The sequence below is a fragment of the Hyalella azteca genome, unplaced genomic scaffold (genome assembly GCF_000764305.2).
Source record: "Hyalella azteca isolate HAZT.00-mixed unplaced genomic scaffold, Hazt_2.0.2 contig8840, whole genome shotgun sequence".
Taxonomy (NCBI): Eukaryota; Metazoa; Arthropoda; class Malacostraca; order Amphipoda; family Hyalellidae; genus Hyalella; species Hyalella azteca.
This window is the reverse complement of record NW_025938924.1, coordinates 118,229-132,732: the sequence shown is the minus strand read 5'-3', so window position 1 is coordinate 132,732 and position 14,504 is coordinate 118,229. Positions and strand designations below refer to the sequence as shown.

At 33.6% G+C, this 14,504-nt stretch overlaps 1 protein-coding gene across 1 annotated transcript; it reads right to left on the bottom strand.

Annotated features, from left to right (window-relative positions):
* Positions 1-10,759: 10,759 nt before the first annotated feature.
* LOC108681529 (serine, glycine and glutamine-rich protein) lies at positions 10,760-12,482 on the bottom strand. The gene is made up of 2 exons (XM_018170573.2): positions 12,426-12,482; positions 10,760-11,552 (listed from the first exon to the last, which is right to left on the bottom strand). The coding sequence occupies exons 1-2, from the start codon at positions 12,432-12,434 to the stop codon at positions 11,100-11,102; spliced, it is 462 nt and encodes a 153-aa protein (XP_018026062.1). The 5' UTR covers positions 12,435-12,482; the 3' UTR covers positions 10,760-11,099.
* Positions 12,483-14,504: the final 2,022 nt, after the last annotated feature.

Here is a 14,504-nt window from a genome sequence, read left to right as displayed (position 1 = left end):
CTATTACTAGAATTCATACAATAAGCTGAAGCAATATTTAAAATAACCAATACAAAGTTATTAGAATGCGAAAGGGGGTTTGTAAGCTATATTTGCAACTTTTATCATATTAATAAATTTTTTTGCCAACTTCTTCTTGAACAGACCCTTGGCGAGGAGAGTCTTTCCAACGATGGGGACCCCTACAAGCGCTGCAAACAAGCACAGCTTTTCCTGTGATAACGTCTAAAACGAACCCTTTTTTCGTGAGTATGGCTGTTGTAATGAGCCCTGCTTTCGTGAATATCAAGGCGTCAGTTGGCACCATGAGGCTGAAGCACGCCAGTAGCACCAACGCAGTTGTGGGTTTCTGTGGGAATTGATTCATTACATTACGGGGACTGATAGCAAGATCGAGTAGAGATGTGCAGAAATATTCAGATTACATTACATAAGTATAATCGGATGATGTATTAGTGATACAAGGGAGGTGGAAAGTGAATTAGAGTTATCATAAATAATATGCGTTTAAATATTACGTTTTTAAATACAACACTTCTGAAGAATCCATTGTCTTGATGTTACACATGTACAATGAATTTCTAATTTTATTTTCATATATTAAAAAAATATTATTCGAAATTTTTTTAAGATATCAAAATTTTGTAAATTTTCAAAATTATTTCTTCTGTCAACTGATTCATGCATTGTCTCTGACTTTATGCAATTGGGCAAAATTTAAAATCGATTGGACAGGTCAAATTGTGTCATAAATGGGTTATAAGATTTGTGGCAGACAAAATTATTTTTACATTTTTTATTAATTAAAATTTTTTTCTTAATTTATAAAATTATTTATTCTGTCAATTGATTCAGGCATTGTCTCCAACTTTACGCAAGTGTGCAAAATTTCAGATCGATTGGATAGGTAAAGTGTGTCATATATCGATAATAAGATTTGTAGCTGGCAAAATTATTTTTAATTTTTTTAAGTATTGAAAAAAAAATTTTTACTTTTTAAACTCATTTATTCTGTCAATTGATTCATGCATTGTCTCCAACTTTATACAAGTGTGCCAAATTTCAGATCGATTTTACATGTAGAAGTGTGTTAAATATCGATTATAAGATTTGTAGATGACAAAATTATTTTTAATTTTTTTAATATTGAAAAAAAAAATTAAATTTTTAAAATCATTTATTCTGTCAATTTATTCATGCATTGTCTCCAACTTTATGCAAGTGTGCCAATTTTCAGATCGATTGAACTGGTAGAAGTGTGTTTAAGTATCGATTATAAGATTTGTGGCAGACAGACAGACAGACAAACAACAACAAGTGAAGTTAAAGTGAAATGTTGTAGTAGATTGCCATTTTATTTTGCTAAAAATAATCATTTGTTGACATGGCATTTGGATCTTTGCTAATCTTCATCCAGAGTGGAATACTGAACTACAAATCCAGTAAACAAGATTTAAAATTTGCGAAAAATCGACCTATTTGTTGTCAACATTAAATGCAAAACAAACTTTGCCTGCCATGGAAATTATTAATGTTGATCATGCATTCTGATTGTAATTATATTCAGTGCAATTTGGTGAATATGTTCATTGCAAACCATTAGTATTGTGTTAACCTCAGTTTTCGTCGACGAGAAAATGCGCTCTCTGTCACTCACTGCAGTGAGTACTGAGTTATATTTTTTTCTTTTGAATTGTAACTAGAGCTCCTTTGTGAATAAAAAATCGATCAATCAATCTATTACAATGAGTATCTTATAACAGCTACGTTATATATGTATAGATATATATATTTATAACGTAAGAATATTTTCATATTTATAACGTACCACATTCATGCTTGCGATGGTGAGATGATGCTACGCTAGACGATCAATGAGGAGTGAGCGCAGCAAGGCCGTACAGCTCATTTAAAAACGCCGGAGCTTCATAGCAGTCTCGAGGTCGTCATCGGAAAACTAGGACTTTACTCACACTTCTAATAACTTTTACTTTATCTAATAAGGCCAAGCATTTGCAAATAAATTTTATTGCTTTACATATTAGCATACAACTATATAATACACAATATAATTGTCAGTTCTATCTTGAGTTAATTTATACTTTTAGGTAGTTTTTCTTTCCATGTCGTTGATTCTTTTCCGGACATGAAAATGTATGGAAGCTTTTTACTACTAATGTCAGGCGTGTTTCTGAAGTGAGTAACGGTAAGAATTAAAGCAAGTACATTTTTTCCAAAAATAATTTATTCATCGTAGAAAAACTTCCGTTTGCTGCCCTTTGACGTTCCGTGCGTGTTTCTTTTCTAAGCTAATTTAAATAAATACTAGCGAATGATAATCACTTTTAAAGTTGGGAAAGTACAGAGTAGAAAAGTAGTTCGATTAGTTCTACAGTGGGGAAAGTGTATACAGTAGAAAACAAATAAAGTATAATGAGATTTTACTGCATAATAATTAATTCACTTAAGAGACTCCAGTCGGTCGTAATGGCCTGTTGCTTTGAGCAAAAATATGCTCCCACTGCAACTCGAGAGCTCGAGAATGAAACACATTCTATAAAAAAAATTCAGTTCATCATTCCTCTCACCACAGAGTCACGAATAAAGCATTTGATGTTATAGAGAGGGCTGATTTATTCAGGAAAGAATAGAGTGATCTTAGAATTGCCATTTCCAGAAGTTTCATTACCGTCCCAGATCTGAACTGATCTGAGATCTCTGAGTTGGATGTGCATGAATCATTCAGTGTGATATCATAGGAATAAAATGTTCGAACCGGAGAGCCAACAAGTTGATATTATTATTAAGTTGATATTTTTATTTATAACTAAAGAAGCTATAGTGGCGTTGCCAGATATCATTTAACGTAGTAAAGGAGGTGGGTCTCCCTTTAAAATTATCTACGGAACTAAACGAATGATCTGTTGTAAATCCCTAAGAGAAAAATATTTTTCTAGCATGAATTTTTTTAAAAGTTTAAAGAAAACGTGGAATGCAAAGAAAACGGCAGAGAAAAAATTCTTTATGAATCTATCTCCCCCTACAATTGCGTGCTATAACATCGAGAGACATATAAATCGATTTGAAAAATGAATATCTGAAGCAATTTTTTTTTGTAGTACTTTTCCATTTCCCTCTATTTTCCACCCCTCCTCTTAGTTTTCTTTAATATATTCCAAACCATACATAAATCGGAAAAAAGTGGCTACCAGAGTCGCAAGATATGGTCTTTACAAATCGAATATGTCACTCAATGTCAATATGTCAACACACTATATATACAGCTTAAAAGCGTAGGAGGTAGATTTTTAAGATGGATATTTTTATTGATCAGGGCATCCATAAAAGTAAAATTGATTGAAAAAGAAGAAGTTGCTAGAAAAAATTGCTTGATAATGTAACCCCAAGCATTCCCTTTGCCAATTAGTCGCATATAGAATACCATTACGTGTCTCTAGACTTATTCTTGTGCAGTTGAACGCAATTAAATAGTTAAGCTATAAATTTGATTTTTCTGATGTAGTTATTTATAAAAAGGTAATTTTATAAAAAAAACGTACATCCACCATCCAAAAACGTTATTGCACGTACATCCACCATCCAGATCGCTTCTCCTATAGCTTTGTAGGTCGCTTCGCGTTTGCAGCTTCAAAATGAGTCAATACACATTTCGCATTATCTTCGAATAAGATTTTTGAATACACATTTTTAATTATTGTTATATACATACTAATATTTTATAAAAGTTCAAAACGGCATTATTCGAAAACAAAAGTACCAACATAGATAAAGGTGACTGCGTAGTACGCATCTTTTCCCTAGACAAAACAGTTCAAGTAAAGCGAATAATGATCTACAAATAACGATTTAATTCAAGAAATCTTTATAAACTATAGTTATAATATGTTTATTTAATAGAAGTTCATAACGGCCTCACGAAAAACACATCACAGCTCTTGTATCGGGTTTTTTTCTTTGCGATTTTTAATAGTTCTCCCAACAAAATGAGAGGAAATCACAACAAACGTAATTTCTTCAATTCTTTTTTCATTAACTATACCTGTGGCATCGCTCCTGAAAAATAATTCTGAAAGCAGAGAATATTGTTGTTTATCGACAAAATTAATAAATAAAAAAGCTGGTGTTCTGCCTGTAGAAACACGCTATATAACCTCGTTTTCTGATGCGCCTCGAATTAAAAACATAATAATTCGTTTATATTGTAATCCGTAAGGTAATTCTTTTTGATATAAGATGTGTTGAATCTTCCGATCTGTTAACTGAATACAAAAAATTTATCACATGAATGAAAGGAATCTGTTTGTAAGCCAGTGTGATATAAGTTCACATCGCTATTTTGGAGTGTCATCCAAATACAAATATATCGTCCCATCGCTATAGCGATGGGACGATATATTTGCATACTCGTTGTATACTCGTTGATATATCAACGAGTCATTTATTTATCATTTTGTGAAGGACGTGTACAACTGAATGCGTCCTCAGGAATCAATATTAGTAAGTGAAAGCTTACCCGATGGGATTTCAACGCCCTTCAATGCTTAAAATTTTCATGAAATGCTAATGACTTATGCTAAGTGTGATGTCCGGTAGTTATGATGTGTTTTTCTCGGATTATAGAGAAGTACCACTTCTATAGGTTTTTTATTTTGTTCAAAATGAATAAAAATTTATTTTTATGCAAAATAAATATAATATTACACTGATAGATCAACTTGAATTATTGATCGTTTGATTGGAATGGTAATATCAGGAAATTGTCAAATTTACTTTTTTTCGTTAGTACAGTGATAATATTCAAATTCTCTGATGGAGCCTCTATAGTTAATATTTATCATACATGACTCGAAAAATCATCTAACTGAAGCTTTTCCATTTTAAAGTATAAGCCTGTTTGATGGAATGTTTGCCATGATATTTTTTAAATGGAAAGCGCATGTTATATAGTGCCGACCATTAGAGCAGAATCTGTGCCTAACAAGCGACAATTGGGTTGTTGAGAATTTTTCTTACGCACCATAAAATATTCAAAATATTTAAAGTAGAAAATTTCACCGTTTTAAATTTCCTCTAGTCTACAACCTACAAAAATTATCAATTCTTGAAAATATATGAACAAAAGCACACAAAAACATTTGGCCGTGACAAAATTTTTCCAGGTTTTTTAAATTCTAAGGAAAAAAACTGCATTAAGAATGAGAAAAATGACGCAACTTCAACGAAAACCATACTTCAAATAAAAATCGAATGAAATATTTCGTACTATGTAAATATATTTTGAAATTTATATAGGATTTTTCTATCGTTAGGATTGCTAATGTGGAAACCGTGCCAAACATTCGGCGACTTTTGAAACGATGCAGATTTATAAGAACAGTGGCAGGACTCTGAGAACTTGAGACGATTCGTCAAAAATTGACTCGATACAGATTCAGTCAAGATTAGCTGAGCACCTTCGATAGAATTAATTTGGAGAAATACATTTGATCGCCAAAACTAATCCGTTCACTTATTTGCTATCATGATTCAACATCATCCTCGTATTTCTAATTAGTATTGGCTCTATATTCATTTAAATCTTGCATATTCAATTTCTGCTCTTTAACATGATCATACATATGGAATTGCTTGACAATGCAAAGTTATACATAGTCTATTGTACCTAAGTATCCTCATCAACAGTAAATTCTTCACATATCAATTACTAATGACGATATTCGAATGAGTACAAGTAAAAATATCAAATTATTGGCCAAAGAAATAAGAAAGAATATAACTACTAAAACTCGTGATGAATAGGAATTTGAATTAACATCACAACCGGGAAATAACTAGAGGTTCAGCTTAAGCAACGGTTAAATGAAAACGTCAGCTGTCCCTACAACGATGAAATTGTTCTACTTCAAATAATTTACTATGTAATTGGATTATCAGTGTCTAAAAAACAAATGATGCTCGACCTCTTGTGATGCGAGTCAAACGAAGCTACATACAGTATATAGGCTAATCTTTCCTAGTCATAACCACAGGCCGGTGTTATATGTGCTTAGGGATTGGCATGTGAACACTTGTTAGGGCCCGATTTAAAGGGCTTACAATCATTACAAGAAGTTGAATACAATAATGGCACAAGGAGGTGCAATTATTGTTTGAATAGTATAGGTACTTGGAAGAAATAAGAATTAGGTAATTGTTAATTCGTTATTATTAATTATGATTAATAATAATTAATCGGAATCGAAACTCGGAAAGTAATTATTAATTAGTTTAATCAATTAATTAAATCGATTAATCGATTTTATTAGTTCGTTTAAGTGATCAATCGGAAAGTAATTATTAGTTTGTTTATAGGCCAACAGGATGCAAAAGTAGTACTTTCATCGTAGGCTATTTACTTAATGGTGTGAGCTAGCACTCACACTAATATTTTTTTATCCTTTCCTCCGTTTCAATTAACATTTTTAAATTCTGTTAGCCTATATAACACCTTCTTCCTAAGGATATTCAAGATTATAGATTTCATCCTGTCATAATTAACAGTGCGGTTGGACGCCATCGTTGTAATATTTTCAAGTGTATGGGATAATTCGTTTCTGAATTAGGTACTTAACCGATAACTGCCACAAATGAACTTGGTTCGCTTTAGATAATTGAGTTAAGCGTATAAAATAATTAAACTTTACACCTGCGCAGAAGCTGCAATTATTTCAGCTCTGTAAGCCTTGTAGTTTTTTAATTAGGCAATTTACCGAAAACTGCCTTTAATGTACTTGATATCACCCAAACTTAATTGAGGAATTTGTTCATTTCACACCTGTGCAATTATTAATATAATAGCATTAATTTCAAGAATGGTAATAAATTTTTTTAGTATTAATTTCAAGAATGAGAATTACTCTTTTCTGAATCTGGTTATGAAAAGATAACTGCCTATATTCAAACTATATCTCTACCAAATTTGTTAACTATGTCAATTTTACATCTGAGCAGTGGCTACAATAATTTTAGGAATGTGGGTTAGGTCGATTTTGAATTATGTAACTAACCGATCACTGCCACAAATAACTTTGGATCTCCACTAAACTCGAGAAAAATTATTATTTTATGCCTACGCATTGGCGGTAATAATTGTATTTATGTAGGTTTAATTATTCATGAAACAAGTAATTTACCGTTAATTGCCAAAAATAAAGTCAATTATCCACCAAGTCCGAGAAATATGTTGATTTTGCACCTGTGCAGTGGCTGGAAATTTTCAGGGTCGTTGTTTCAGAAGTATATAATAAACCGATAAGTAAATTCAGCAAATTAAAATGGCTCTCCATCGGACTCGCGTAAAATCTTAATTTTGTACCTGCGCAGTGGCTGTAAAAATTCCAGTCATAAGTACTTATATCATTAGTCTGCTTACATCGCAAGTTCACAAGGAATTTAAAAGCAAAGAAAACGCCTTTGAATTTTGACTTTTAAAGTGATTTTATTCATTTTTAGTTTAGTCGAACTGATGATGGAGCTGGACTCCGAAACGTTTTCAATATCGATATGGTGAATTTTCTTGGCGTTTTCTTTGCTTTTAAATTCCAGTCATGTGGGGTTAGTTTTTTTATGAATGAAGTATTTTACCAATAACTGCTTTAAATGTACTTGGATCGACACGAAACTCAGGAAATGTGTTCATTTAACTCCTGCGCAGTGGCTTTGGTAATTTCAGGTATGTTGGTTCAGTCCTTTTGAATTCGGTAAATAACCAGTATGCTTTAAAAACAGTTGTAAACTCATGAATTATGCTAATTTTATACCTGCACATCGGCTAAAATGTTTTTAGGTATGATGGTTTAGTCGTTTTTATTGGAATTAGGTAGTTAAGCGATAACTGCAAAAAATAAAGTTATTGACTCACCAAAATCGTGGCATACATCAATTTTATACTTGTGCATCGGCTATAATATTTTCAGGCATGTTGGTTTCGTCGTTTTCTACAAAAATAAGTTGTGTCATTCATATTTGACTACTTAATTGTTTTGGATGAATAGTTGCCAACAGTTCAAATACCATCACTGTTGGGTACATTTAGACCAATGACCAAGGTTTGATATACTGTAAGTGTTATATCCAGCACATATATAAGATAATGCAAAACACTGGATGTAAATTCTCTTTTGATCACAGATGAATGTAATTTATTTCTTCAGCAGTCGTGCATGCTGAGGGTGCAGCCCAAAATTCTGTCAACTTCAGTCAAGACGGACTTTTTTAGCGGTGTGATATAACATTGGTCACAGGCATTACAATTTCATGATATTTTCTAGTAGGATGTTTTCGGGATTCGATTAATATCGAATATATTTTTCAAAACAGGTGTAAAATCTACAATAGATTAAACTAGATTTCACAGACACGGATTCCAACCGTAAGGCTACCATGCCTGAATCATAAACTTAAACAGTAATAAAATAATGGAATGCAAAAAGAGGACTCGGAATAGAGAACTATGAATAAGAGGTCTTACCTACATACCCTCTTTTTTGTAACGTATAATCGAGTATAATTGTCTTCCTGCCAAGAAATGTGTACAGATGATTATCCCGTTAATAAATATTGAAGCTAATTTCCTAATAATTGTCCTAATCGGACAATTTTATCGCAGGAATTACATCGCAGCGCAGGCAGAAAATTTTCTCTATTCTTGACTCGTTGAATTCGCACTGAGAGAAATGGGCGGGTCTGGATGACCCACTTTGATGAGTCAACCGCGTCCGAAAATCGATGCACTTTTTTGACTCACTTGCCCCATTTGTGGGTCATACTGACCCATTAAATTTCAAGCACGACTCACTTGTGGCGTTAAATCGCTCTGACGCCCAGATGCTAACTACGTATCCATGCTACGGGTGGCGTCATAAGGGATTTTACGTCACAAGTGAGTCATGCCTGGAATTTAATGGGTAACCGCACTATTATCGTTGTACTAGTATACTAATTTGGTTTGAAAGCAACCTCTGCATAGTACAAGTACATTAAGTGTGACCTAAAGGTATCAGTGCATATAGGCACGCATAGGTAATGTAAATGCATTATTGCCAGTGTTAGTGTGTTGTGAAAGTGTCATTAGCAGCGTACTCTGATGTAATGTGAACGTACGCAAACGTAAATGTAAGTGTTGACAGTTTATACTTACAGTGGTGCATATTGGGATTATTATTATATTGTATTGGGTATTATACTATTATTAACAGTGTTGGTGCGCGCTGTTTTAACGCAAACGTGAAAAATTAAATTTATTTTAAATTTTGATGCATGCCTAAAACTGGAATATAATCATATATATAGTTTTATTCAAAACTTTTCCAAAAAATGCCTCGCGTCCTCGTACATGTAATTTATTTCCGAAATATGAATTGCGACATGGAAAATTTAATTAATATTCTATGGATCAAGGAATGCTTAAGCGTTACGAGAAAATAATTTGTGCATCATAGGTGGGATATTCATTTTCAGTGAATTCACTCCCAGCGAAATTCAACTTCATCGTTGCAACAAGAAATAATTTGATTAGATCAGATTACACCGAATTAAAGCAGTAATTCTAAATGTCTCCTTAGGATATCAAGATATGATTTAGGCGTTTTTTATGTGGCAATCAAAACCATCTGGCTTTTAGTTTGTCAGAAAGTCATATTTTATTTAGGAATCATGAATTTTTGGAGTTCTAAATTCCCAATTTACTCCACCACCCCAAAAATTTAGTAGGATTTAATTTGTATAGTTGTATTTAAAATATGATTTTCATACAAGCATATATACTCCCTTATTTACCGTAGCCTAAAGTATAAAGAAAAAAAAACTTAGAATTCATTATCTGTAACTTTCTTTGTTTGATATCGTACTCATAAAATTGATACCTCTCCTCCCATCAAGTTGATCAAAACTAATACTGAATTGAGAACTTTAATCCAAGTGTATAGTCTCTGTCTACACTATTGCCATCGAATCGATGATGGTGTTTTTATATTGATGTTTATGATGATATTTAAAATGATGTTTATGACGATGTTTATGATGATATTTAAAATGATGTTTATGACGATGTTTATGATGATGTTTATGATGGTGTTTATGATAATGTTTATGATGATGTTTATGATGATATTCATTATGCTGTTTATGATGATCTATGTATATGATGATTTTTTGATGATCTATATGAAGGTGTTTATGATGATGAGTTTAGGATATTAAGATATGAAGATGTTTATGATATTAAGAAACGTCGTCATGGGTGTTGCCAGAGGACACTCGGAAGAATGAGAAGGTCATTGTCCAAAGAGCTATGCATTTTTAGCCCTTATATTAGTTATCCTGGACCCGTAAAAGGTGTAGCGAGTAGGTATGCGTGTCATTATTTTAAAAAAATATAACTCAGTACTCACTGTAGTGAGTGACAAAGAGCGCATTTTCTCGTCGACGAAACCGTGAAGTCACGGACAGACAGACGGACGGACGGACATACTGACAGACATGGCGAGCACAATAGCGCCTTTTTCCCATAAATGAGAAAATGTGCAAAAAATATGATCCATTCCTTTTTCGTAGTGCAGGAATGCGAGGGAATTGAGTGCTACAACGTTTAAATTCCTGCTGTCAGAGGAAAGCTATACTTATCTCGGAGTAAGCTCGGAATGGATAAATAACATAAAGTATATGAGAAAATCAAATTATTTATATATAATCAAGTACATACGTTTAAGAAATAAATATTTTTTTCCATTATGCGCACGAACTTGCTCTAAATGATGGCTAACAAGTTTCGTGCATTGTGAAACATTCAACATTTTCGTGGCTAATTGTGTGAGACTTCCATATCACCGAAATACGAATATTAATAATATTACCTAAATAGGGCTATATACTGAATAAATAAATTACATATAATAGCCGCTCCATGAGAGCTTGGCTATTAATTTTGAATTATCTTTGGAAGTCCTTTACAGTTCTGTACAGTCCTTTCCAGTCCTTTCCAGAACATGCAAGTTGCGCCAAGTTATTAAGAAGAAACAGAACATGAGGTTACTAATCTTTTATCCGTACAGTGAACCGTAGCCAGGTTGAGCATATCCTTTACTGGCATAGGACTTTGAAGGGTACGAGTAACTAGGATAGGACGGCTGGTAAGCTGGTTGATAAGCTTGCTGATAAGCAGGTTGGTAGGCTGCTTTGACCGGTGGGTAATAGGCAGCAGGTTGTGCATAGTAAGATGGTGTGTACAGTGCAGCGGGATATCCTGCGTGTCTGGTATAATCTTTGTCGTATACGCCGCCTTTGTAACCACCTGTAAACTTTTTATTTTTTAGAAGTTTCTTGACGAGTAAAGTTTTTGCGATGACAGCTCCTCCAACAAGGGCCACCTTGCCAGCAACTGCGCCTCCAACGAGCAGCTTCGTAGCCAAAGCTTTCTTCGTGAGGGGGTCGAATGCGTCCGTTGCCAGCAGCAGGCTGCAGCTCGCTGCTACCACCCATATAGTTACTGGTGCCTGTGGAAATTTAAACGTCTCGTTTCATTGACAAAAAGATATTCCATTGACATTTCATTCACTATACAATAAAAAAACAAATACTGATTTTGGAGGGAAAATCCGAGACGACGTTATATGTAATATCAATTTGAATAATATCCAGTTGTTAAAGGCAGGTTAGGAAATCTTAGGTTCAGACAACTCTAGAAATTATTGTGATAGTGGGATCCCTCTACTATCCATTACGAAATTTTTAGTCACTATCTACAGAAGTAGAAGATTTTATTTGTAGAAACAATGTTAAAATATTCGAACAGTGACAGTTTTAGACTATTGGAATTTTTTTCTATATCTGTTCTTATTATTCATAATACGAATTGAGTGAATGAAAATTGATACAAGATTGATAAGTAAATCATGATACTTAGCATTAAAGCTCGAGGTCATGTACTAGAAATAAAATGCTTAAGTGACGGGAAAAATTGGCAGAAAATCCGATTACAACTAAGATATTTTTGTCATCTAAATTAATGTGAAAAAGTGGTTGAAGATATTTTTAATTCAAAACTAGTGTCAAATTCACGCCTGGTAGTATATTTGAGCAGAGGTTGAACTTTTCGGTAGTTTGAAAAACGCGCTAGTGAATGCAATCAAGTCCGCGAACAATAAGTGGTGGATAACACACATTAAAAATATATCTATTTTATTCAGCAATACAATCATCCAAAATAAAAACACGTCTATAAATAGACACGATGTAAAATTTTTCTCAAAATAATCCGAATAGAAGGGAAAATAATCTCACGGATCCTCACATCACTGCACTTCTACACTATGCAAGTCTTTATTAATATACCCAATTAACAAGAACACTGCATAGTCACGGCGTACCACTTTCATGCTTGCGGAGGTAGGATGATACTGCGAGTGTGGATCAAAGACAAGTGAGACTTGTCAGGCCGGACTGAACATTTAAAGACGACAGCGCTACGTAGGACGCAGGGCCAACTGCGGTAAATTGTGAGCCACTTCCGCAACTTCCGTATTGGGGATTGCCGTTCCAGCCCATAACTGTGCACTCGCTGTACCAATTTTTTAGCCACACGAAAAAAAAATATTTCTGTTCTCAGTGTTGCTGTAAAACGAGATTATCTATCGACAAATATGCACTGGAAATATTTACTTCATTTTCGTTGAAGGAAATGGTGAAGTGGTTTGTTACTGAAGCGACATTTTCGCCAGAATTGTGAGACAACAAATTAAATTATAGTAAACGCTGGAATATTGTATTGTATAATAACCCGGATTTCGAATAACGGAATCAGGGTGAATCGTGACATTCTAGTTAAGATCGTTTTAGTTGAATGCGACATAAGATTTACTTTACTCAAATAATACTGCATAACTTCGCACAAATCTCTCATAACAAACTTCTTGATCGCGAATTTATTATATAGACGCTAATTTATTCAATTCTGGCTTACAAATACATGACATTTTTGAATTGACTGATAATCAAAATTGTTAATGTAATTTGTATAATATTCATAATATTGAATTACAAATGCTCCTAGTGTGACTGAATGTCCTCAAAAATTTTACCAAAGTTTCATTCGGTGAAATTTTTTAGCCTTGATCGATTCGAGGCACGTTGTAACTCGGATGTTGCTTTAAAAGTGTATATATATCCGTGTTCATGACATGGTTTCGATATGTGGCATTTGTGGCTACCTAAAACAGTCGGCAATTTTCGAGCCTCATAAATTCCACATTATTCGTGCCATAATGAGGAAAAATACGCTTCGAACCACTCAAGATGAAAGCATGGGCATTAATTGTTCGAATATTTGCGTGATCGAGTGTCAAGAGGTTTATTAGTGCTCAAGGAGGAAGTGTTAGATATTATTGATGAAGACGTGAAGGTATTCCCGGGAATGGCACTTCCGAATTGGCACTCGATTGTCTTTGAAAATTAATGCAGGTGAACGATTTTTTGAGGATTTATATGAGTTTCATGTTTTAATTATTCACGTTAGTACAGGCTTAACAAAAGTCATTTCTAGATGAATCAGCCTCCGCAGAGAAGTGGAAGAATGGTTATCGCTTCGCGGTTAAAGTAAAATTTAGCTCATGAAAATTTAGCCCGCATGTTGTAGAGCTGATATTTTTGTTTGGAAGAACAACGTAGCATAATAATGTCATTAGAAATATTAAACGTATATAAAAATTACTCAAAACGTGAGTTAGAGCGTCACTGTAGCAGTGACCTTGTACAGGCTGTACTCACATGCAAATTTAAAGTAAAGTAAAATTTGGCCCATGAAATTTAGCATGAATGATGTAGAGGTGATATTTTATATGGAAGAACAACGTGGAATAATAATATCATTAGAAAGATTAAACGTATATAAAAATGACTCAAAACGTGAGTTAGAGCTCCACTGTAGCCGTGACCTTGTAGGCTGTACCCACACGCACACTTAGTAAGGCTAGCTGCAGTGCGGTGGCTGGGGGGTGGGGAGAGGTCAGGTTTTCCCTGCTATAACGGACGTGAAGCTTCCTGTTCTGTGAAGCGAGGGTCTCTTGAACAATATTTGAGAAATATTATTATCTAGTTCATATTATCTTTATTATAGTTATGAATATTATTATTCGTGTTATTTTATCATGATCATTATTATCATTATCAACATCATTATTCATATTTTTAATACTATTATTATTGTTTTAATTATGATTTTTATTGCCGATATACTTAATTAGCATGATTATAATTATCATTATAACTATTATTATTATGAAAAACCATGCCTTTTCAAGATGATTCCCTGCAATTTAGAGGGTAATTAAACTAAACTTTTCATTATTTTTAATAGAAACGACCGAGGGGAAACTTTTTGCTTTGCTACTTGGGGAAAACCAACCATAACCCAGCAGTGAGAGTACCTGTACAGGACAAGGTTAGTAAAA